The sequence below is a fragment of the Hyperolius riggenbachi genome, chromosome 6, assembly GCF_040937935.1.
Source record: "Hyperolius riggenbachi isolate aHypRig1 chromosome 6, aHypRig1.pri, whole genome shotgun sequence".
In the NCBI taxonomy this organism is placed as follows: Eukaryota; Metazoa; Chordata; class Amphibia; order Anura; family Hyperoliidae; genus Hyperolius; species Hyperolius riggenbachi.
Window position 1 is genome coordinate 382914445 of NC_090651.1, and position 25199 is coordinate 382939643.

The following is a 25199-nucleotide window of genomic DNA, read 5'->3' on the forward strand; positions in this document are numbered from 1 at the left end:
CGGATACGCCGATCTGTGACGATGCCTCCGGCAGCACTGAAACAGTGTTCCGACATAACGCTGGCTGCCGGGCAAGCCAGCACCTCTATTGCGTACATTGCCAGTTCGTGCCAGGTGTCTAGCTTCGATACCCAATAGTTGAAGGGTGCAGATGGATTGTTCGACACAGCTACGTCATCTGACATGTAGTCCTTGACCATCTTCTCCAGGCGATCGGTGTTGGAGGTGGATCTGCACGCTTGCTGTTCAGTGGGCTGCTGCTGCATGGGTGTCAGAAAATTTTCCCACTCCAAGGACACTGCCGATACCATTCCCTTTTGGGCACTAGCTGCGGCTTGCGTTGTTTGCTGCCCTCCTGGTCGTCCTGGGTTTGCGGAAGTCAGTCTGTCGGCGTACAACTGGCTAGAGGAGGGGGAGGATGTCAATATCCTCTCTAAAGTCTCCACAAGGGCCTGCTGGTATTCTTCCATTTTGACCTGTCTGACTCTTTCTTCAAGCAGTTTTGGAACATTGTGTTTGTACCGTGGATCCAGAAGGGTATAAACCCAGTAATTGGTGTTGTCCAGAATGCGCACAATGCGTGGGTCGCGTTCAATGCAGTCTAGCATGAATTGAGCCATGTGTGCCAGAGTCCTACCAGAATCCTCATCATCCTCTTGTGAGCGTTGTGATAGTTGTTGTGATGCATCATAGTCGTCACCTTCCTCCTGGTCTGCTTCTGCTGACCATTTGCGCTGAATTGTGGAAGTCCAACGTGCACCGCTCTGGCCCTCGTCAGTGGTGGCATGAAATTCCTGCTCCAACTCCAGCTGTTCCTCCTCCTCTTCTTCGTCATAGCTGCTGGGGCCAGCGTTCCCTGAGGCGGATGGCCTGATGTTGGTACCATCACGCTGATCGTTTTCTCCTTCAGATTCCCCCAGTTGCATCATGACAGCTGTTTCCTTGATTTTCAACATTGACCTCTTCAGTAAACACAGCAGTGGTATAGTAATGCTGACTGAAGAGTTGTCACTGCTCACAAGCAACGTGGATTGCTCAAAATTTTGGAGGACTTGGCAGAGGTCCAACATGTTGGCCCAATCGGATCCACAGAAGCTTGGCAGCTGTCCGGATGCGCCTCGGTACTGCGCCAACATGTACTGGACCACTGCACTCTTCTGCTCACAAAAGCGTGCTAGCATGTGCAGCGTAGAATTCCAGCGCGTAGGGACATCACACAGCAAGCGATGGTGGGGGAGATTGAAGCGCTCCTGCATCTTGGCGAGTGCCCCCGAAGCAGTACTGGAATTTCTACAATGTTTGGCCACTCGACGCACCTTCAACAGAAGATCGGCCACGCCTGGGTATGTCCTCAGGAACCGCTGAACTACTAGGTTCACCACGTGCGCCAGGCAAGGGATGTGTGTCAGCTTAGCTAACCTTAAAGCGCGAATGAGATTACTCCCATTATCACACACAACCATGCCCGGTTTCAGGTCCAGCGGTGCCAGCCACAAATCCGTCTGTTCCTTTATTCCCTTCCAAATTTCCTCCCCTGTGTGCTGCTTATCCCCAAGGCAGATCAGCTTCAGCAACGCTTGCTGACGCATGCCAACAGCTGTGCTGCACTGCTTCCACGATCCTACTGCTGCTGGGTTAGCGTTTCCGGATGAGGTACAGCTTTGAGATGCGTTGGAGGAGAAGGAGTCAGAGAGGTAGGTGCTGCTGTTATCCAGTGGGAGGGACGGCGGTGCAGCTGTTTGCGGCGTGGGCAACACCCGCGCTGTAGCAGGTGAGGAATCGCTGCCAGGCTCCACAAGGTTCACCCAGTGCGCGGTAAGGGAGATGTATCGACCCTGTCCGAACGCACTCGTCCAAGTGTCAGTGGTGAGGTGAACCTTGCAGGCAACGGCATTCTTCAAGCTTCGGGTTATTTTGCTGACCACGTGCTCATGCAACTCAGGCACTGCAGAGCGCGCAAAGTGGTAGCGGCTGGGAACCACGTAACGTGGGATGGCCACTGACATCATGCCCTTGAAGCTCTTTGTCTCCACCACTCGATATGGCAGCATTTCGCAGGCCAGAAGCTTGGCTATGCTGGCTGTTACTGCTACGGCCCGGGGGTCATTTGCTGGCAATTTCCTCTTGCGCTCAAACATCTCCGACACAGACAACTGAACCGTAGCGCTGCACACGGAAGGGCTGTTGGTTGTTGTGTTTGATGAACACTGGGAGACCTCAAGAGCACTACTCCGGAAAGTGACAGTGTCAGCGTCGTCTGATGTTTGTGAATGTTGTGAACCACGCAATGGCTGGGCTACTGCTGCTGCTGAGGCGGGTCTGGTGGTGAGTCTGGTGAACCCAAGGGAGGCAGTGTTGCTGGTACCCTGTCCTGCCGCGTTTGCCCACAGAGTGGGATGTTTGGATAGCATGTGGCGGCTCATGCTGGTGGTGGAGAGGTTGTTAATACTTTTCCCCCTGCTCAGGCGGGTCTTGCACACCTTGCAAATCGCCATGGTAACATCCTCAGTGCAGTCTTCAAAGAAAGCCCAGACTTTGGAGCACCTGCCTCCTTGCTGGCGATTTCTGTTTGCTCCTCTTTTGCCTCTCACTTGAACTTCCACGCTTGTGGTGCCTGAAATTGCGCGCCGCCTACCTTGTGGCACAAGGCGAACTCGTGCAGCAGTGGGTTCTTCAACAGACTCATCTGTGCTGCTGCTACGACGGCGATGTTCTCGTTCAGAAACAAAATCTGGGTCTATGTCCACATTGTCCATACCCTCCTCTTCCATCTCCTCAAACTCGTCATATGTCATTGTGGGGGGCCGCCGCGTTGGAGTAGAGCTCCCCAGAACAACCTCTGCGCAGCTCACTCCAACGTCGTCTTCCAGATCTTGTCGGCCGACCTCCTGCAATTGCAACCCCTCCTGCCCAACTTGCTCTGGGATTTGGGTTTCTGAGTCCTCCTCGGACTCGCGTTGTATTTCAGTGCGCGGTGCATTTCCCACAGTTAATGGTTGTGAATCCGGGCACAACATTTCTGGCTGTTCCTCCATTGACCTTTGAAAGGTGGAAGTTTGTTGGGCTGGGAATAGCTCCTGCGAATACCCCATTGTGTCCTGAGGTAATTCATCGGACTAGTTATCTGGCAGTTGTGTGCGTGGTGTCGCTGCCGGTTGTGTCAGCTTTGTGCCCATTGGCTCCTTGTAACTGGCTGAGGACTCGGACCTCGTGCGTGATGTGCTGGTGCTGCTTAACCCACTGCTGGACGCTTGAGAGGTCATCCAAGTAATTATCTGGTCCTGTTCTTTTGGATCTGTGAGGGTTGTTGTCCTGGACAACATGGGCGGTATTGAGTGGGTTTTCTTGGGTGCTCCCCTGTGGCCTGTACGTGAACCGTCAGGGGAAACACCTCTTCCCTTGCCCCTTCCTCTTTCACTGGATTTCTTCCTCATTTCACTTATCCTTACAGTACACGCTGACTGGCAGCAGTACAGTGGCAGTACAGAAATGCTATACAGTACCACTATTCCCAGCAGCGACACAGAGCACAATGCTATACAGTGGCGGGTGAGCGGTGTACCACTATTCCCAGCAGCGACACAGAGCATAATGCTATACAGTGGCAGGTGAGCGGTGTACTACTGTTCCCAGGCCCAGCAGACACAGAGTGGAAGTAAACACAATGCTATATAGTCTGGCTGAGCGGTGTACACAGAGTGGCAGTACACACAATGCTATATAGTCTGGCTGAGCGGTGTACACAGAGTGGCAGTACACACAATGCTATATAGTCTGGCTGAGCCGTGTACACAGAGTGTCAGTAAACAATGCTATATATAGCGTGGCTGAGCGAGGTACACAGTGGCAGTACACACAATGCTATATAGTCTGGCTGAGTGGTGTACACACAGTGTCAGTAAACAATGGTATATAGTCTGGCTGAGCGGTGTACACAGAGTGTCAGTAAACAATGGTATATAGTCTGGCTGAGCGGTGTACACAGAGTGGCAGTACACACAATGCTATATAGTCTGGCTGAGCGGTGTACACAAAGTGGCAGTACACACAATGCTATATAGTCTGGCTGAGCGGTGTACACAGAGTGGCAGTACACACAATGCTATATAGTCTGGCTGAGCGGTGTACACAGAGTGGCAGTACACACAATGCTATATAGTCTGGCTGAGCGGTGTACACAGAGTGGCAGTACACACAATGATACATAGTCTGGCTGAGCGGTGTACACAGAGTGGCAGTACACACAATGCTATATAGTCTGGCTGACCCGTGTACACAGAGTGTCAGTAAACAATGCTATATATAGCGTGGCTGAGCGAGGTACACAGTGGCAGTACACACAATGCTATATAGTCAGGCTGAGCCGTGTACACAGAGTGTCAGTAAACAATGGTATATAGTCTGGCTGAGCGGTGTACACAGAGTGTCAGTAAACAATGGTATATAGTCTGGCTGAGCGGTGTACACAGAGTGGCAGTAAACACAATGCTATATATAGCGTGGCTGAGCGAGGTGCACAGTGGCAGTACACACAATGCTATATAGTCAGGCTAAGCCGTGTACACAGAGTGTCAGAAAACACAATGCTATATATAGCGTGGCTGAGCGAGGTGCACAGTGGCAGTACACACAATGCTATATAGTCAGGCTGAGCCGTGTACACAGAGTGTCAGTAAACAATGGTATATAGTCTGGCTGAGCAGTGTACACAGAGTGTCAGTAAACAATGGTATATAGTCTGGCTGAGCGGTGTACACAGAGTGGCAGTAAACACAATGCTATATATAGCGTGGCTGAGCGAGGTGCACAGTGGCAGTACACACAATGCTATATAGTCAGGCTGAGCCGTGTACACAGAGTGTCAGTAAACAATGGTATATAGTCTGGCTGAGCGGTGTACACAGAGTGGCAGTAAACAATGGTATATAGTCTGGCTGAGCGGTGTACACAGAGTGGCAGTAAACACAATGCTATATATAGCGTGGCTGAGCGAGGTGCACAGTGGCAGTACACACAATGCTATATAGTCAGGCTAAGCCGTGTACACAGAGTGTCAGAAAACACAATGCTATATATAGCGTGGCTGAGCGAGGTGCACAGTGGCAGTACACACAATGCTATATAGTCAGGCTGAGCCGTGTACACAGAGTGTCAGTAAACAATGGTATATAGTCTGGCTGAGCGGTGTACACAGAGTGTCAGTAAACAATGGTATATAGTCTGGCTGAGCGGTGTACACAGAGTGGCAGTAAACACAATGCTATATATAGCGTGGCTGAGCGAGGTGCACAGTGGCAGTACACACAATGCTATATAGTCAGGCTAAGCCGTGTACACAGAGTGTCAGAAAACACAATGCTATATATAGCGTGGCTGAGCGAGGTGCACAGTGGCAGTACACACAATGCTATATAGTCAGGCTAAGCCGTGTACACAGAGTGTCAGAAAACACAATGCTATATATAGCGTGGCTGAGCGAGGTGCACAGTGGCAGTACACACAATGCTATATAGCCAGGCTAAGCCGTGTACACAGAGTGTCAGAAAACACAATGCTATATATAGCGTGGCTGAGCGAGGTACACAGTGGCAGTAAACAATGCTATATATATAGTGTGGCTGAGCGAGCGGTGTACTACTGTTCCCAGCAGCGACACACAATGACTGGGGGGGACCCTGGCTAGCGTGGCTGGAGAGCGAACTACCCTGCCTGCCTACCCAAAGCTAAACCCACAGAGAAATGGCGGAGATATGACGTGGTTCGGGTATTTATTTACCCGAACCACGTGACCGTTCGGCCAATCAGAGCGCGTTCGGGCCCGAACCACGTGACCCGTTCGGCCAATCACAGCGCTAGCCGAACGTTCGGGGAACGTTCGGCCATGCGCTCTTAGTTCGGCCATGTGGCCGAACGGTTTGGCCGAGCACCGTCAGGTGTTCGGCCGAACTCGAACATCACCCGAACAGGGTGATGTTCTGCAGAACCCGAACAGTGGCGAACACTGTTCGCCCAACACTACTCTCTAGTACACTTTAAGCCCAGAAAATGGACACAATTGGAATCAATTGGAGTGTGTGCCTTTACTTACGTAGTGGTTGTATAAGTTTATAAATCAGACAAGATCGCTCTTCTCCCATGCACGGAAGGGAATATTTAGGTGTGCACAACTGTTTGTCGGGGTTGCACGCTGGGCAGAAGATACCGTTCTTGGTTGTATTTTGGTCTGTAGGCACTTAGAGGGACAACATGAAAGAAAAGCAGGATGTAAGTTCCAAAAACTTTTGTGGATGAGATATAGCTGTTAGAAAAATGATTGCTACTGTAGGGGCATCCAGGAATTCTATCACAAACAGGAGAACAGGATAATCCACAAGGTGCCCTAGGGAGGTGCCTGGGGCCTAGTAGGTGTCAAGGGCCTAACTGCCACTGAACCCTCTCCCATCTCAGATGACCAAAAAGGACCATAAGGTAGAGCCAAAATTACTACCTTGCCTAAGGCCTGTGAGGCCTGACCAATCACTCATCTTCCATTAGCCTGTATACCCCAATCTAATACCACGCCTCTTCACCTATACGTAAAGCCCCATGTGAACAGGAGATGACAAGTTGCACCTATCCAACTATGGTTACCCTGCAGGACTTCAGGGTGTCAGGTATAGAGGCTGAGCCCAGGAAGACTGGAGTATCAGAACCACACTAGACAGATACACAGGCAAGATAAAATAGGCAGTCCAGGTTCTTACACTTAAATTAGATGGCTTTCAACCTGGGAATAAGCAAAAGTTGTAGTCCAGCCAAGCCAGGGATCATACATGGAGAATCCAATCCAATGTCAATACCAAGAGATAATCTAAAGAGTAGTTGGGAACAGGCAATAGGTCGGCCCAGGAAGCATCAGGCTATGGGTAAATCAGGTTCAGGCAAAAGGTCGGTCCAGGTGGCTATCTAATAACAGGGTCAAGAGGCAGAACAAAGTCGTACACAGTGATTCACAAAATTTCACACCCAGCAAAGTAACACATGGCAACTATCGCTATCACGGGCAAGGATACAATAACAAGACCAGGCTTAAATAGGATCAGAGGATGACGGACCCAAAAAATCCTAAAAGCCTGTTGTCTGTTTCAGTGATACTGCAGTGATGTCTGCAGTACCTATCTTTTGCCACTAGATTCTGAGGAGTAAGGAGAAGGGAGAGTCGTGTGACCACAAATGGCATGACTGGGCCTATTAATAGACAGTACTAAAGCACTTCTGTATAAATTCACCCATGCAATGTAGTTATAGGCTGGCTCTACATAAATTCATTAACAAGCTTTAATCAATGCTGCAAGAATCCATTCCAACGTTTTGAGGCAACATCGTGACTCTCCGTCCAGGATCAACAATGAGATAATATCCATGGAAAATAGAAACAGCAAAAACACCAGGAGAATGCAACCAGATGAAAACACAAAAGCATGACCTCTAGAAGACGACTCAGCCCATGCCCCATATTCAATTTACCATGAAGAAGACTCAGACCATGGTCCATATTCATTTCACCATGAAGGAGACTCAGACCATGGTCCTTATTCAATTCACCATGAAGGAGACTCAGACCATGCTCCATATTCAATTTACCATGAAGGAGACTCAGACCATGCTCCATATTCAGTTCACCGTGAAGGAGACTCAGACCATGCTCCATATTCAATTTACCATGAAGGAGACTCAGACCATGCTCCATATTCAATTTACCATGAAGGAGACTCAGACCATGCTCCATATTCAATTTACCATGAAGGAGACTCAGCCCATGCCCCATATTCAATTCACCATGAAGAAGACTCAGACCATGCTCCATATTCAGTTCACCATGAAGGAGACTCAGACCATGCTCCATATTCAATTCACCGTGAAGGAGACTCAGACCATGCTCCATATTCAATTTACCATGAAGGAGACTCAGACCATGCTCCATATTCAATTTACCATGAAGGAGACTCAGACCATGGTCCTTATTCAATTCACCATGAAGGAGACTCAGACCATGCTCCATATTCAATTTACCATGAAGGGGACTCAGACCACATGCTCCATGTTCAATTTACCATTAAGGAGACTCAGACCATGCTCCATATTCAATTTACCATGAAGGAGACGCAGACCATGCTCCATATTCAATTTACCATGAAGGGGACTCAGACCATGCTCCATATTCAATTTACCATGAAGAAGACTCAGACCATGCTCCATATTCAATTTACCATGAAGGAGACTCAGACCATGCTCCATATTCAATTTACCATGAAGGAGACTCAGACCATGCTCCATATTCAATTTACCATGAAGGAGACTCAGACCATGGACCTTATTCAGTTCTCCATGAAGGAGACTCAGACCATTCCCCATATTCAATTTACCATGAAGGAGACTCAGACCATGCTCCATATTCAATTCACCATGAAGGAGACGCAGACCATGCTCCATATTCAATTTACCATGAAGGAGACTCAGACCATGCTCCATATTCAATTTACCATAAAGAAGACTCAGACCACGCTCCATATTCAGTTCACCGTGAAGGAGACTCAGACCATGCTCCATATTCAATTTACCATGAAGGAGACTCAGACCATGCTCCATATTCAATTTACCATGAAGGAGACTCAGACCATGGACCTTATTCAGTTCTCCATGAAGGAGACTCAGACCATTCCCCATATTCAATTTACCATGAAGGAGACTCAGACCGTGCTCCATATTCAATTTACCATGAAGGAGACTCAGACCATGCTCCATATTCATTTCACCATGAAGGAGACTCAGACTATGCTCCTTATTCAGTTCACCATGAAGGAGACTCAGACCATGCTCCATATTCAATTTACCATGAAGGCGACTCAGACCATGCTCCATATTCAATTCACCATGAAGGAGACTCAGACCATGCTCCATATTCAATTCACCACGAAGGAGACTCAGACCATGCTCCATATTCAATTTACCATGAAGGAGACTCAGACCATGCTCCATATTCAATTTACCATGAAGGAGACTCAGACCATGCTCCATATTCAATTTACCATGAAGGAGACTCAGACCATGGTCCTTATTCAATTCACCATGAAGGAGACTCAAACCATGCTCCATATTCAATTCACCATGAAGGAGACTCAGACCATGGTCCTTATTCATTTCACCATGAAGGAGACTCAGACCATGCTTCATATTCAGTTCACCATGAAAGAGACACAGACCGTGCTCCATAATCAATTCACTATGAAGGAGACTCAGACCATGGTCCTTATTCAGTTCACCATGAAGGAGACTCAGACCATTCCCCATATTCAATTCACCATGAAGGAGACTCAGACCATGGTCCTTATTCAGTTCACCATGCAGGAGACTCAGACCATGGTCCTTATTCAGTTCACCATGAGGGAGACTCAGACCATGGTCCATATTCAATTCACCATGAAGGAGACTCAGACCATGCTCCATATTCAATTTACCATGAAGGAGACGCAGACCATGCTCCATATTCAATTTACTATGAAGGAGACTCAGATCATGCTCCATATTCAATTTACCATGAAGGAGACTCAGACCATGCTCCATATTCAGTTCACCGTGAAGGAGACTCAGACCATGCTCCATATTCAATTTACCATGAAGGAGACTCAGCCCATGCCCCATATTCAATTCACCATGAAGAAGACTCAGACCATGCTCCATATTCAGTTCACCATGAAGGAGACTCAGACCATGGTCCTTATTCAATTCACCATGAAGGAGACTCAGACCATGGTCCTTATTCAGTTCACCATGAAGGAGACTCAGACCATGGTCCTTATTCAATTCACCATGAAGGAGACTCAGACCATGCTCCATATTCAATTTACCATGAAGGAGACTCAGACCACATGCTCCATATTCAATTTACCATGAAGAAGACTCAGACCATGCTCCATATTCAATTTACCATAAAGGAGACTCAGACCATGCTCCATATTCAATTTACCATGAAGAAGACTCAGACCATGCTCCATATTCAGTTCACCGTGAAGCAGACTCAGACCATGCTCCATATTCAATTTACCATGAAGGAGACTCAGACCATGCTCCATATTCAATTTACCATGAAGGAGACTCAGACCATGGACCTTATTCAGTTCTCCATGAAGGAGACTCAGACCATGCTCCATATTCAATTTACCATGTAGGAGACTCAGACCATGGACCTTATTCAGTTCTCCATGAAGGAGACTCAGACCATGCTCCATATTCAATTTACCATGAAGGAGACTCAGACCGTGCTCCATATTCAATTTACCATGAAGGAGACTCAGACCATGCTCCTTATTCAGTTCACCATGAAGGAGACTCAGACCATGGTCCTTATTCAGTTCACCATGAAGGAGACTCAGACAATGCTCCATATTGAATTTACCATGAAGGAGACTCAGACCATGCTCCATATTCAATTTACCATGAAGGAGACTCAGACCATGCTCCATATTCAGTTCACCGTGAAGGAGACTCAGACCATGCTCCATATTCAATTTACCATGAAGGAGACTCAGCCCATGCCCCATATTCAATTCACCATGAAGAAGACTCAGACCATGCTCCATATTCAGTTCACCATGAAGGAGACTCAGACCATGGTCCTTATTCAATTCACCATGAAGGAGACTCAGACCATGGTCCTTATTCAGTTCACCATGAAGGAGACTCAGACCATGGTCCTTATTCAATTCACCGTGAAGGAGACTCAGACCATGCTCCATATTCAATTTACCATGAAGGAGACTCAGCCCATGCCCCATATTCAATTCACCATGAAGAAGACTCAGACCATGCTCCATATTCAGTTCACCATGAAGGAGACTCAGACCATGGTCCTTATTCAATTCACCATGAAGGAGACTCAGACCATGGTCCTTATTCAGTTCACCATGAAGGAGACTCAGACCATGGTCCTTATTCAATTGACCATGAAGGAGACTCAGACCATGCTCCATATTCAATTTACCATGAAGGAGACTCAGACCACATGCTCCATATTCAATTTACCATGAAGAAGACTCAGACCATGCTCCATATTCAATTTACCATAAAGGAGACTCAGACCACGCTCCATATTCAATTTACCATGAAGAAGACTCAGACCATGCTCCATATTCAGTTCACCGTGAAGGAGACTCAGACCATGCTCCATATTCAATTTACCATGAAGGAGACTCAGACCATGCTCCATATTCAATTTACCATGAAGGAGACTCAGACCATGGACCTTATTCAGTTCTCCATGAAGGAGACTCAGACCATGCTCCATATTCAATTTGCCATGTAGGAGACTCAGACCATGGACCTTATTCAGTTCTCCATGAAGGAGACTCAGACCATGCTCCATATTCAATTTACCATGAAGGAGACTCAGACCGTGCTCCATATTCAATTTACCATGAAGGAGACTCAGACCATGCTCCTTATTCAGTTCACCATGAAGGAGACTCAGACCATGGTCCTTATTCAGTTCACCATGAAGGAGACTCAGACAATGCTCCATATTGAATTTACCATGAAGGAGACTCAGACCATGCTCCATATTCAATTCACCATGAAGGAGACTCAGACCATGCTCCATATTCAATTCACCATGAAGGAGACTCAGACCATGCTCCATATTCAATTTACCATGAAGGAGACTCAGACCATGCTCCATATTCAATTTACCATGAAGGAGACTCAGACCATGCTCCATATTCAATTTACCATGAAGGAGACTCAGACCATGCTCCATATTCATTTCACCATGAAGGAGACTCAGACCATGGTCCTTATTCAATTTACCATGAAGGGGACTCAGACCATGGTCCTTATTCAATTCACCATGAAGGAGACTCAAACCATGCTCCATATTCAATTCAGCATGAAGGAGACTCAGACCATGGTCCTTATTCATTTCACCATGAAGGAGACTCAGACCATTCCCCATATTCAGTTCAACATGAAGGAGACTCAGACCGTGCTCCATATTCAATTCACCATGAAGGAGACTCAGACCATGCTCCATATTCAGTTCACCATGAAGGAGACTCAGACCATGGTCCTTATTCAGTTCACCATGAAGGAGACTCAGACCGTGCTCCATATTCAATTCACCATGAAGGAGACTCAGACCATGCTCCATATTCAGTTCACCATGAAGGAGACTCAGACCATGGTCCTTATTCAGTTCACCATGAAGGAGACTCAGACCATGGTCCTTATTCAGTTCACCATGAGGGAGACTCAGACCATGGTCCATATTCAATTTACCATGAAGGAGACTCAGACCATGCTCCATATTCAATTTACCATGAAGGAGACTCAGACCATGCTCCATATTCAATTTACCATGAAGGAGACTCAGACCATGCTCCATATTCAATTCACCATGAAGGAGACTCAAACCATGCTCCATATTCAATTCACCATGAAGGAGACTTAGCCCATGGTCCTTATTCATTTCACCATGAAGGAGACTCAGACCATTCCCCATATTCAATTCACCATGAAGGAGACTCAGACCATTCCCCATATTCAATTCACCATGAAGGAGACTCAGACCATGGTCCATATTCATTTCACCATGAAGGAGACTCAGACCATGGTCCTTATTCAGTTCACCATGAGGGAGACTCAGACCATGCTCCATATTCAATTCACCATGAAGGAGACTCAGACCATGGTCCTTATTCAGTTCACCATGAAGGAGACTCAGACCATGGTCCTTATTCAGTTCACCATGAGGGAGACTCAGACCATGGTCCATATTCAATTTACCATGAAGGAGACTCAGACCATGCTCCATATTCAATTCACCATGAAGGAGACTCAGACCATGCTCCATATTCAATTTACCATGAAGGAGACTCAGACCATGCTCCATATTCAATTCACCATGAAGGAGACTCAAACCATGGTCCTTATTCATTTCACCATGAAGGAGACTCAGACCATGGTCCTTATTCATTTCACCATGAAGGAGACTCAGACCATTCCCCATATTCAATTCACCATGAAGGAGACTCAGACCATTCCCCATATTCAATTCACCATGAAGGAGACTCAGACCATGCTCCATATTCATTTCACCATGAAGGAGACTCAGACCATGGTCCTTATTCAATTTACCATGAAGGAGACTCAGACCATGGTCCTTATTCAATTCACCATGAAGGAGACTCAAACCATGCTCCATATTCAATTCACCATGAAGGAGACCCAGACCATGGTCCTTATTCATTTCACCATGAAGGAGACTCAGACCATTCCCCATATTCAGTTCACCATGAAGGAGACTCAGACCGTGCTCCATATTCAATTCACCATGAAGGAGACTCAGACCATGGTCCTTATTCAGTTCACCATGAAGGAGACTCAGACCATGGTCCTTATTCAGTTCACCATGAGGGAGACTCAGACCATGGTCCATATTCAATTTACCATGAAGGAGACTCAGACCATGCTCCATATTCAATTCACCATGAAGGAGACTCAGACCATGCTCCATATTCAATTCACCATGAAGGAGACTCAGACCATGCTCCATATTCAATTTACCATGAAGGAGACTCAGACCATGCTCCATATTCAATTCACCATGAAGGAGACTCAGACCATGCTCCATATTCAATTTACCATGAAGGAGACTCAGATCATGCTCCATATTCAATTCACCATGAAGGAGACTCAGACCATGGTCCTTATTCAGTTCACCATGAAGGAGACTCAGACCATTCCCCATATTCAGTTCACCATGAAGGAGACTCAGACCATGGTCCTTATTCAGTTCACCATGAGGGAGACTCAGACCATTCCCCATATTCAGTTCACCATGAAGGAGACTCAGACCATGGTCCTTATACAGTTCAGCATATCTCCTAAGTTTTCTCCTAGGTGATATTTTCATGCTTTATCAATAAAAATCTTTTAAAACCACCACTAGCAAGCAAGAAAATACTCAAAATAATTTTGACAATACTTTTTCACCCCCTTTTGAGTACTTTATTAATTGCAAAGTGCTGAAAAGTTGTTTTTAAGAGCAGATGAAAAATTATCCCCTAGGCGAAAAAGTGTATGGAATAAAGACCAACATAAACACCATATAAAGTGCAGAGTAGACTTTTTTTTTCCTGGGAACTATCTACATCTAGGGGTTGCACTTACTACATAGCTTTAAGGTGGGCAACACTTGGGATCTTTTGGCTATCTGGGGTTACCTTTTAACACCGTTTTAAATCGCACACGCACGCACGCACGCACGCACGCACGCACACACACACACACACACACACACACACACACCCCGATCCATACATGCACACATATACTCATACTTATGATTTCAAGCATGGGCTATATACATTATGCCACCACAGAAAAATTGGGACCTCTAGACTCTAGCCCATAGCCCTTATCCAATTCACCTTTTTCTCCTACTCACACCTTATGAATCAGAATCACATTTATTTGCCAAGTACATCAGTGCAGAACTTGGAATCTATTGGCTACTTGGGGAAACTTTGTCACACCAGTTTACCCTGGTCCCCTTCCCTCTCGTTTTGTTTTGTTTTGTTTTTTTACATCTGATATGGTTTGTTTTGTGTTTTAATTAAATTGCATTTTCCTAGTTAGGGCCCATTCTGGCAATCTTGTCACCCCAGGCAAGAAAACGTGTCAACACCACCACCACCACCACTACCAGTACCACCACCACTACCACTACCACCACCACCACCACCACCACTACTACCACACACACACCCCAAACCATACATGCACAATTCACTTTAAGGCTACTTGCACACCAAGACGTTGCGTTAGGTGCTACGTTAAGGTCGCATAACGTGCACCTAACGCAAGGCCTGGTGCTCTTCGATGTGGACGTCAGAGTGAGCCGCGTTGTGCAGCTCACTCTGGCGTCCGTGATGCGTACTCTTGGACGCATGCGGCATCACATGGTCCCGCCGGCCAATCGCCGTAACAGAGCGGCCGCTCCAGGAAGTAAACACTGCACGTCACTGAGTGCTGTGACTATTAATTAGCCATGTGTCCAGCCGCTCTCCCCTCCTCCCCAACATGACTGAGCATGTGCAAGCAGTCTAACGCGGCTTAGCCGCGCAGAACGCACAGCATGCAGCACTTTGCTGCGTTACAATGTAACGCAATGTGGGCAGTGTGAACAGCCCACTTGTGTTACATTGCTGTGTTGGGGGAGCGTTACAGGCTGCACTAACATGCGCCTGTAACATCTTAGTGTGTAAGCAGCCTAAAAAATAAGCTCCAATGATTTCAAGCATGTTCTATATACATGTTGCCACAATGTCCCTCACATAGAAGCAGAGCGGATATCCTGACCTCCTCAGATCAATTTCAAACATGTCCCTCACTGATCACACGCAGGAATCGTGTCCTCCGCAGAACAAGCTTCAGACATCAGGTACCCCATAAAACAAATAAGCCTGGTACACACATTCAATTTTGATTTTCCAATAATTGACCAGTTTTACCACTTCCATGTTATATGAGGAGCTTACCTACATATTCCGATCATAGTATTCAGAATCTGCTGTCCCTCATACTACATGGAAGTGGTAACATTGGCTAATCATTGGCCAATCAAAATTGGATACAACCTCCCATACACCCAGGTGAAGCCAAGAACCTGTGACAGACTGAAGGAAAGCATGGAATACTTTTACAAAGTTTGGGATGAACAACACATACATGGTGGGGGGACAGGAGTGCAGTCGTCTGTGGTACAGCAAGAAGAAGTGTAGGAAATTCTCAGCCTGGGAGTGGTGAGGCTCTTGCTTGTGTTGCACTCTCGAGGTGGGAGACATATCCTCTTAAAAAAACAACTTTCTTTAACACCATCTATAAGAAGAAAACAAAAAAACACTTTTTAAGACCAGTTTTGTAAAATAATGAAAATCCTTAGGCCTCAGTTTGTTGGATGGAAGAAGTTGTGACAGTAAAACGCTTTATGGCTTCCTGCTATACAAGTAAAGGTGCCCATACATTAGAACGAATATGGGCAGATTCGACCAAGAGACAAATTTATCTCTAATCGAATTTGATTAGAGATAAATTTGTCTCTAGTCATATCTGCCCATACTCTACAGGCCGATTCCCGTCTGATTTCAGCCTGAAATCATCAGGGAATCGGCTGAGACGCCGCGTCCGCCCCACCCCCGCCCCTAAAATGTATAAATGTATGTAATGTAGTGCATTTATACATTGCCTGTCCTGTAGCAGCTCGCCGGGTCAATCCGTCCATCTCGCCGGTAAGCCGCATACACGCAAGCGGTGCATAGCATCTGACTTCAGACACTCTGCGCATTCGTGACGTCAGACATAGGACCGCCGGCGTGTATGCGGAACCCAGCGAGATGGACGGAAACCACGTGGAGGCTGACACCGGAGAAGGTTATGTATAAATGCACTACACTACATACATTTAAAAGGTAAATAGAGAGAAAGAGATGCTGGCACAGCAAGCCGTCTACCATCCAGGAAAAGAGGAGGGGGAGGGCAGCTTGATCCAATGTTAGGGTGTATGGTTCATCCGCTGTGCATTCTCAGCGTGCTCAGGCCTAAACAGTCTGCAAACATGGAAGAGAGAGGGAAAAGAGCGCCGGCACTGCTGTCATACACGTTTATTCCATATTCATTGGAAGGTAAAAACACATTTGTCCATACAAAAATTGAATGAGACACATACCGTTGATAACAGATGGATGGTGCGGTGGGTGCAAGGGGTGGTAGTGCGGGGCCTGACGGCCGTTTCGCGCTATTTGCGCTTCTACGGAGGCTGCATGAGGGTGCTGGCGCGGGCAGGCTTATATAATATTATTAAGTCCGCGTGCGGTGATTCGCCGCTACTCGCGCCGCCCCCCTGGCCATCACAACAAGCCTCCGCATTGGCCGCTCGTACGAGCGGAAGCAGCTGGAGGCTGATGACGTCAGATGCTCCCTCGCTACGGTGGCCTGCATAGGAGACACTCTATTAGGTCTCCTAGGCAACATGTGCAAAGCCAGGCCAACAACGTAGCCAGGGAAATGATGCTGCCATCTTGTGGCGGAAGCAAATATTGCAGCTGCAAGCTGCAAAGGTGCATATTTGTGCAGAAATAAATCCCTTATGGGACTATAGAGTCATATTGGAGTTGTAAGCCAACTTATATTAATTGTTAAAGTGCAGTCAATGGTATCCCTTAATAAAAGTGAAGAGTGCACATATTATGAACATGATTGTGTTAAAAATGTACAAAAACATTCTAAAAATAGGCCCCAAAGACAAAAAATGGGGGAATGCAGTGGATAGTGACAAAGATTGTGCAAACTTAAAAAACCTATGGTGAATCAACCAGGGACCCTGATTATAGTGCGGATATGCTCTATTTCATTTGTACTGACTAAAAGTGATGGAAGGGGTACGGGAAACTTATAAAAACACACAAGGTCTAGGGTGAGCAAAATACATATTGCTAAATGTTCACCCTTCTTGGAAAGGCCGTATCGAGGGAATAGGAGGCGAGGGACATCAGCACTTATATATTACGTATTGCTAAAAAATGGCTCCAAAAGATACACGGGGCCAGGTGCAATAGGGCAAAAAGTAAATACGTAACCTGAGTATCAATGCTACCAATGGCGTTATAAAGGCAAAAATAGGACACATCAAGGGAAATGGCATGAATAAGAGCCCTTAATGCAACATGGATTCCTCGGGGGGGTGGGTATGGGATGAGGGGATACATTGCGGCGGCAGCGGCGGGGGTTTCATCGTCTCGTCGCTCATTCGCAATTCGGCCGCCGTACCGCCGTGCACTCAACCAACCAACTTCGGCCAAAATTTTCCAGCATGCGTGATTGACCATGCGGCAAATTTATGTCCCGAAATTGGTCGCTTTGTCGAACGGGCATGCACTTGGCAGCACCAATTTTCATCCACTTTGATTATAATAATCTAATTGGATGGTCGATTGGCTAGTTGGTCGGCTAGTGTAAGGAGATTTTCAACCCTAATGAGATTTAGGAGGGAAGACCATAAGCAGGAAATTAAGGAGTCGGGGCTAATGGATTATTTGGCGTTGCCATAGGCTTTAGTGCAAATATCGGTTATTAGGCACCCGAAAGCAGAAATGTGGGCGCCCGATACATATCGTTTTGAAAATTAGAACTTTATAGCTTTTGAAATTATTTTTGTGTTGAGAAAATTAGAACGTTATAGTCTTTGAAGTTTTTTATCATTTTAAAAATTAGAAAGTTATACAATAGTTATTGAAATTTTTCAACTTTAAAATGTTTCTTTTTCGAACATTGTCGTTTTCAGATTTAATTAGAAAGTTATAGATATTGACATTTTTTGTCTTTTGTATTGAACAATTTTTTTTTTCTTTTCTGATGCATGTCATCTTAGGGTTACACATCAGGAAGAGAGGGTGCTGTGTGAGAGTAGAGTTAGTTTAAGTTGTAGTAAAATGTCAATACCAATTTCTTACTATCGTCATTACCACAGTAAATATTTTTTCATTTTCATCTGGCACCCAAATGCACAGCAGTATTTATTGTGAAGACTTATATTGGCTTCACCCGGTGCCCATTTTTTCCAGTGCCCCTATTTCATGCACGTGGGAAGACCTACTTCAGTTACACATTTTTCCAGAGTAAAAGTTTTCCCATACCAAAAAAGACTTAAAATAAGAAAATCTGCAGACTCGGTCCTAACTCTATCCCTTTATTTTTTCTCTCTATTAGCTAGAAAGTTAATTGTGGATAAGTGGAAAGACAGTTCACCTCCTACTTTGCTGGAATGGAGACTGAAGACTGAAGACTACATCCAGGGGAGGACTGGAACCTTTTGGCCTGGGGGAAAACACAAACTAGAGGCCCATGTTCATGGCAGCCTCAGCCCAAATGGTCCCCCCACACACACTTACTGTATATCCAAAGAGGGACTGTCCCTTCAAAAGAGGGAAAGTTGGGAGCCATGATGGTAAGAGAGCAGAGTTTTTTTTCCCACAGACCCTCCAGGCAAGCCTCTGCTCTGCATCATACTGTGCATATTTACTTTCCCACCCTCTAATTGCTAATTGGGCTTTTATTTCCCTCAGCCAACCTAGTGGTTCATATTGCCTTATACAATAACCTGAATGCAGCAGGCCATGCACCAGCCCTAAATCATAAATGAGAGGCAGCCTGGGGGGAAATCTCCCCCTCCCCCCCTGGCCAGTCCTCCCCTGACTACATCTCAGTATGGAGGTTGGTGGGGGGGGGGGGGGATCAAACCTCAATAAGGATGCAGCTATGGGTCAGGTTAGGAACTTATGGGAATCAGTGCTGGCTACAACTATACCTGCATCCCCAGTATAATTATTACCACCTAGTTCTGACCAACCTCTTGATTATTATTATTTTTATTTTCTCTTTTTTTCTCTCTTCTCTATAATTGATTCTTTTCCTTTCCTGGATGCTTTCTACTGAATCTATGGGACAATGATGCAAAAAAAAAAAAAAAAAATAATAAGAAATCTCAGATGAGTATTAGTTGAGGAAGTGGACAGAAGAGATTAGTTATTCAGGGTTTATTTTTGTTTAAACTAAATCCGACAAAGAACAGAACTGATGTACCTCTTCAACAAAAAAAAAGTGATAGGTTTATATTTCTGTTGTTAATGTATTCCCATATGAAACCTAGGTAACTATCCCAAGCAGGAGAGATGTGAATTCTACCTTTTCTGTGCATAGTTCTGATGTCACAAGCAAAAGCTTGTGTATGGATTTTGCACCGAACCGGTGATCAGTCAAGCAATTGCCAATACTCGGGTACATATGCTATGTGAGGGCACTTTTACACTACATGCGATTCCTATTTCCAATTTTGATGCAATTTATGTATGAGTCCTATTTTGATGCGATTACAAAAAAGGCCTGCATTGTGCGTTTTTCTTCTTGTGTTAGCATCTAGTGAAATTCACCAATCAGGAATCGCAAATAGGAATCGCAAATCGAAATTGCGATTTGCAGTGCAAAAGAAGCCTAAACTGATTTTTTTATGCCTGCGATCAATGTATATCAAACAACAAGTCTACAGCTTGAAGGGTCAGGAGGAAATAGCCCAGTGTTAGGAGGAAGTCCTGCGTGATGTTTCACTGACCAATAGGGAAGCTCAGACGCTCACTCAGCTCTCTTTACTCTCAGTTTCAGTTACTCCTGCTCCAATTTTTAGAACTTCTATGAATGCAAAAGCAATTTGCACTGTTGAGAATCTCACTATGACCTGAATTCAATTTTGTATTCCTCAGGTTTGCTTTGTCCCCTTTCCTTGAAATCCCCAAATGACCCAGAAATAGGAAGTGATGGAAAATTTCCCCACAGGGGGACACAGATAGCATAAAAAACAGACAAAAGGTACAGCCCCTACCTTGCATTTAATATAATATAACTTTTGAATCCTGCTTTGTAGATTAAACTCACCTTGCAGGTAGAACATAAAGAGCGATCCACAAAGCTCATCCTTTGAATAACAGTCATAGGCACTTCCTGTACACTGAGCCACCGTAGCCATTTCCTCCTTTGTGTTGATATCTCCACTAGCACCCTCCTTTAGAGTCAATATACAAAAATTGCACCTAAGGGAAGAAGCTAAGATAAAAGAAAAGAAAAAAATGAGATCTGGCAATAGTCTATGGTATCACATACGTTTGTAGAAATACAGATTGCACTAGCCGGAGGACTAGCTTTCGGGGGAAGGGGGGGGGGAAATTTCACTTCTCAAAGGCTGAGCATATAGGTGAATGAAGTCAGTGGCAAAGAGTGACTTAAGCTGCATGGAGTCAGTGATTGAGGGCGACTTTAAATGCATGGAGGAGTCACAGCTCCTGAACTCCACCCTCCACAGCACCCAAACTCCACCCTCCATTTCTATCCCCTGCAAGGAGGAGAACTGTATGAAATGCCACCAGGTTTATCTCTGCATTTAACCAAAACATCACTTGGAGTGAAATGACCCTTCAAGCAGTTCCCGGTCATCAGTGCACCGTATCCGTGGCGATTATTACCCTGTAAAGTGATCAGTTCTCACCTATTATCAATTAGCTTTTGTGTTTAATGAGCAGCATAGGTTAGTCACTCACTTGTCAGTAGAATAGCAGAGATAATGCAGAGGGCAGACAGGGCGGCGTTCATGCTGCAGGTGTGCCAGGGACAGGTGTGCCAACCTTCTGCTGTGCACTAAAGACAGCTGGAGAAAGGAAAGACCGCTCTCAGCCTGTCTCTGATGAAAAGAAATGACAGGTCCTCGAGGGAATGACATGAAAAGACGAAGTGCAGAATACAAGTAGGTTGTAGAGAAACCACACCTGTAATCTTACAGCTGTTCCGCCAATTCCTGGAAATAGCGATTCTCCCGAGTGTCACATAATTACTTTGGCAATCTGTGGGCTTGATTCACCAAGCGGTGCAAAGTGTTTGCACACTGGTGAAAAGGCCCTTATCATGCCTAAACTCACTTTAGGCATGATAAGAAGAAACTCGCGCGAAGTTACCGCGCGCAGCACCCAACGCTTCGCGCGAAGCTCCCATTAAGCCCTATGGGACTTTGCGCGTACGCGCGGTAACTTCGCGCGAAGAGCAGGAAAAAGCGGTGATAACTCAGTGGTGAAAAGGTCATCACGCCTAAAGTCTTTTAGGCGTGATAACTGGGTTATCACCGCTTTGTGAATCAAGCCCTGTGTGAGCGGACGTGGCATGTTCATGGCAGATATAATATAAGTTGGCAAGAGTATGCCGAGAATGAGGAAATGCATAGATGAATGAGTGAATGCCCATGGACAGAGCCATTTCAGACCCATTTGGTGCCCCCAAACACAGCCTGTGGTCCAACTTCCTCAAACACACATGTACTGTCTATGAAGAGAGGAGGGGAGAGGAATGGATCAGTGGAGTGGTGAAAGCAGGGCTGGATTTACCTTAAAGAGAGTCTGAAGCGAGAATAAATCTCGCTTCAGACATCATAGATAGCAGGGGCACGTGTGCCCCTGCTAACATGCCGCTATCCCGCGGCTTAACGAGGGTCCCTGATCCCCCAAATCTCCTCGGTGCAGCGGGGGATCTCTTCCTGGTTGGGGCAGGGCTAACCGCCGCAGCCCTGCCCCACGTGCGTCTGTCAGCGCGTATCTCCACCTCTCCCCCGCCCCTCTCAGTCTTCCTTCACTGAGAGGGGCGGGGGAGAGGCGGCGATGCGCCACTGATAGACGGCGCTGAGAGGCAGGGCTGCAGCCGTTAGCCCTTGCCTCCAGGAATGACCAATTCTACAACTAACATTTGCGGGGGTGGATTTGGGGGTGAAGGGACCCCCGTTTAGCCGCGCGATAGCAGCGTTTTAGCAGGGGCACACATGCCCCTGCTAACTATGAGCTCTGAAGCGAGATTTATTCTCGCTTCAGAGTCTCTTTAAGGCAATGTAGGCACGTGCTTACAGGCGCCCGATGATGGAAAGGCGGCCTATTCCCCTCCCCGAGCCCCTCCCTCCCACCTCCCTTATGCAGAGTCCTGAGCGGGGTGTAAATGAGAGGTTACTCCCCAAGGTCTGGGGATTCCACTGACCAGTTCTCCTTTCAGGGGGCACCTTTAGCTTCCTAATACTTGGTGGCATTAGCTACCTAATACCGAACCCTCATCTCTGGCTCCCTAATACTAAGGGGCACCTGTAACTACCTATGACGGACAAGGGAACTAAGAGGGAAGTGACACCAGGGCCAGCAAGCACACTTGTGGTGTGGTTCAGAGGGCGTTTTTAGGTTCATGGGGGACAAAGTTTAGGGTGCCAGGACATTGATGGGGCTCCTGTTATGTAAATCCGGGCCTGGGTGAAACCCACGTTATGTTGTGACACCTCTGGGGATAAAGATGGTGTCACCTATCACAAGATCTCTTTCAGCGCAGAAATGTACAAATCTTTCCTCATTTTGGCCCCCTACGTCATGCATTTCCACCACATGTTCTGATCCTTGATTGTTGAGTTTAGATCACCCATCAGGATAACAGGATTCATCGATCGAAGGTTGGAGTAAAAGTGATCTTTCTCTTCAGCAGCTGACGTTCCCGTTGTAGCGTCACATTGGAATACTGTTACATTTCTGGTGCTTGTTCTGAAATGAGCTGTTGTGATCCTCCCTGAGGGCTGGTGCACACCAAGAGCGCTTCTGAGGCTAAGTTCACAGTGGGACGTTAAAGTCGCACGTTAAAACAGCATTTAACGCAGAATAACTCACTGCAATGAAAAATCAATGCCCTGTTCACAGTGCACACGTTGCGTTGGTGTCTAACGCTGCACGTTAAGTAAAAGTACTGCATGCTGAGCGTTATACACGTTATTAGCTGCGTTGGACTGTTTGCACATGCTCAGTAATGACTTGGATGCATACTTTTCATTGCCTGTATTTTTTACTGTATCTGCTGTATGCGACGGTAACGCTGCGTTGCCACTTTTTGGGCGCGTTGCGTTGTAAGCTTGCGGTGCGACTTTAACGTGGCATCAAAACGCAATGTCCCACTGTGAATCTAGCCTGAGCACTTTTAAAAGCGTGTATTTGAATGGGATGGAGCACACCAGAGCAATGAGCTTTTTTTCGAAACGCAAACGTGGGTCCTGCAGCATTTCTGCTGATTTCTGAGACGATTCAGCCTCAATGTTGAGTATAGAAATGTGGAAAATCGCTCTGAAAAGCTCTAGATCAGAGTAATTTTCCAAGCGTTTTTTGTTACAGAAACTGTTCAATTACAGCTCTACTGTAACAAAATATTAAAAATGCTACACCAAAACGCTCCAAAAATCGATAGGCACGTTTAGAAAATCACTCTGTGCATGCCTAGAATCGCTCTGAAAAATCACTTCAAAAAGCGCTGAACCATGGCGACGATCGGAATGACGTCATGGACGTCAGCTGACGTCAGACACCTCCGATCCAGCCCATAGCGCTGCCTGGAACTCATTGGTCCGGGCAGCGCAGGGCTCTGGCGGGGGGGGGGGCCTGTTCCGCCACTGCGTGCAGACGATCGCCGCAGAGTGGCGGCGATCAAGCTGTGCGCGCGGCTAGCAAAGTGCGCACAACACTTTAAATGGGGCAAATCGCCCCACCAGAAGCTGAGATAGCCTTCTGCGTGGCATAGCCTGAGCTTAGCTGCTTGTTGCTGCCTGATACCTGCCTACGTCTGCCTGGTAACTGCTTGCTGAGCACACAGCTCAACAGTCCGTGGAAAGGAGGCCTAACATTTCATTTCCTGCCAGGTCCACACTAGGGATGGTCAATGAGACGCAAAATAGTTGTTGTAGGATTATGTAAATTTAGTATACAAGTTTATGCTGCACATAGTCCAATTGAGTGTCTTTTTTTCATGATTCAGTAGGTCCATTTTCAAGATGCATAAATTTGCATACACAATTTGCATAATCCTGCATGGCAATGTGTACAGTCACAGTGTACATTTTTAACAACAAGGGAGACCTGATAAAAACTTCCTGGGATTGTTTATAGTACTGGGAGCGTTTCATCAGGATCTTGTGGTCTGGGTAGGTCTTCTACACCGAAGCACCAAATACTGGTCATGGTGGAAAAAAACGTGTGCAGATGCTCTGTCTGGACTGTCTTCAGAAGGAAGAGTTTACAGAGCCCAATTAAAGGACAACTGAAGTGCGAGGGATATGGAGGCTGCCATATTTATTTACATCTAAGCAGGCAGCAGCAAGCAGTTACCAGGCAGCAGTGAGCAGTTACCAGGCAGCAGCAAGCAGGCAGCAGCAAGCAGCTGTAAGGGCTGGTGCACACCAAAAACCGCAAGCAGATCCGCAAAACGCTAGCGTTTTTTGAACCGCTTATTGTCATTTTGATAGCGCGGTTTTGGGGCGTTTTGGGGGCGTTTTGCGTTTTTTGCGTGCGTTTTTGCAAGCGTTTTTGGAAGCGTTTTGCGTTTTGCGTTTTTCAGGAAAAGAGGTAGAAAGACCTTAAACAAAGGGTTAAAGTGCGATATATTGATGACACATGTGAAGCACATTGAGCAATTGAAGTAAAAAACCCAATATAAAAAGGGTGGGGTCCTTAACAACATTGTGGGTTAGTTCAGGAGAGGTGACACTGTGGTTTGGAGAGAAGAGTGAC

At 46.3% G+C, this 25199-nt stretch overlaps 1 protein-coding gene across 2 annotated transcripts in view; it reads right to left on the bottom strand.

Moving 5' to 3' along the window:
* Positions 1–17004, bottom strand: part of LOC137521977 (phospholipase A2 inhibitor and Ly6/PLAUR domain-containing protein-like) — a 46426-nt gene extending 29422 nt beyond the window's left edge. Inside the window, exons 1-3 of one of the 2 annotated variants that reach the window (XM_068241959.1) lie at positions 16760–17004; positions 15763–15912; positions 6089–6232 (exon numbers count right to left, since the gene is read on the bottom strand). In XM_068241959.1, the coding sequence (XP_068098060.1) occupies positions 6089–6137 (49 nt within the window). In that variant the 5' untranslated portion in view covers positions 6138–6232; positions 15763–15912; positions 16760–17004. The remainder of the gene's footprint in view (positions 1–6088; positions 6233–15762; positions 15913–16759) is intronic. The other variant, XM_068241958.1, reaches the window with a different exon arrangement.
* Positions 17005–25199: the final 8195 nt, after the last annotated feature.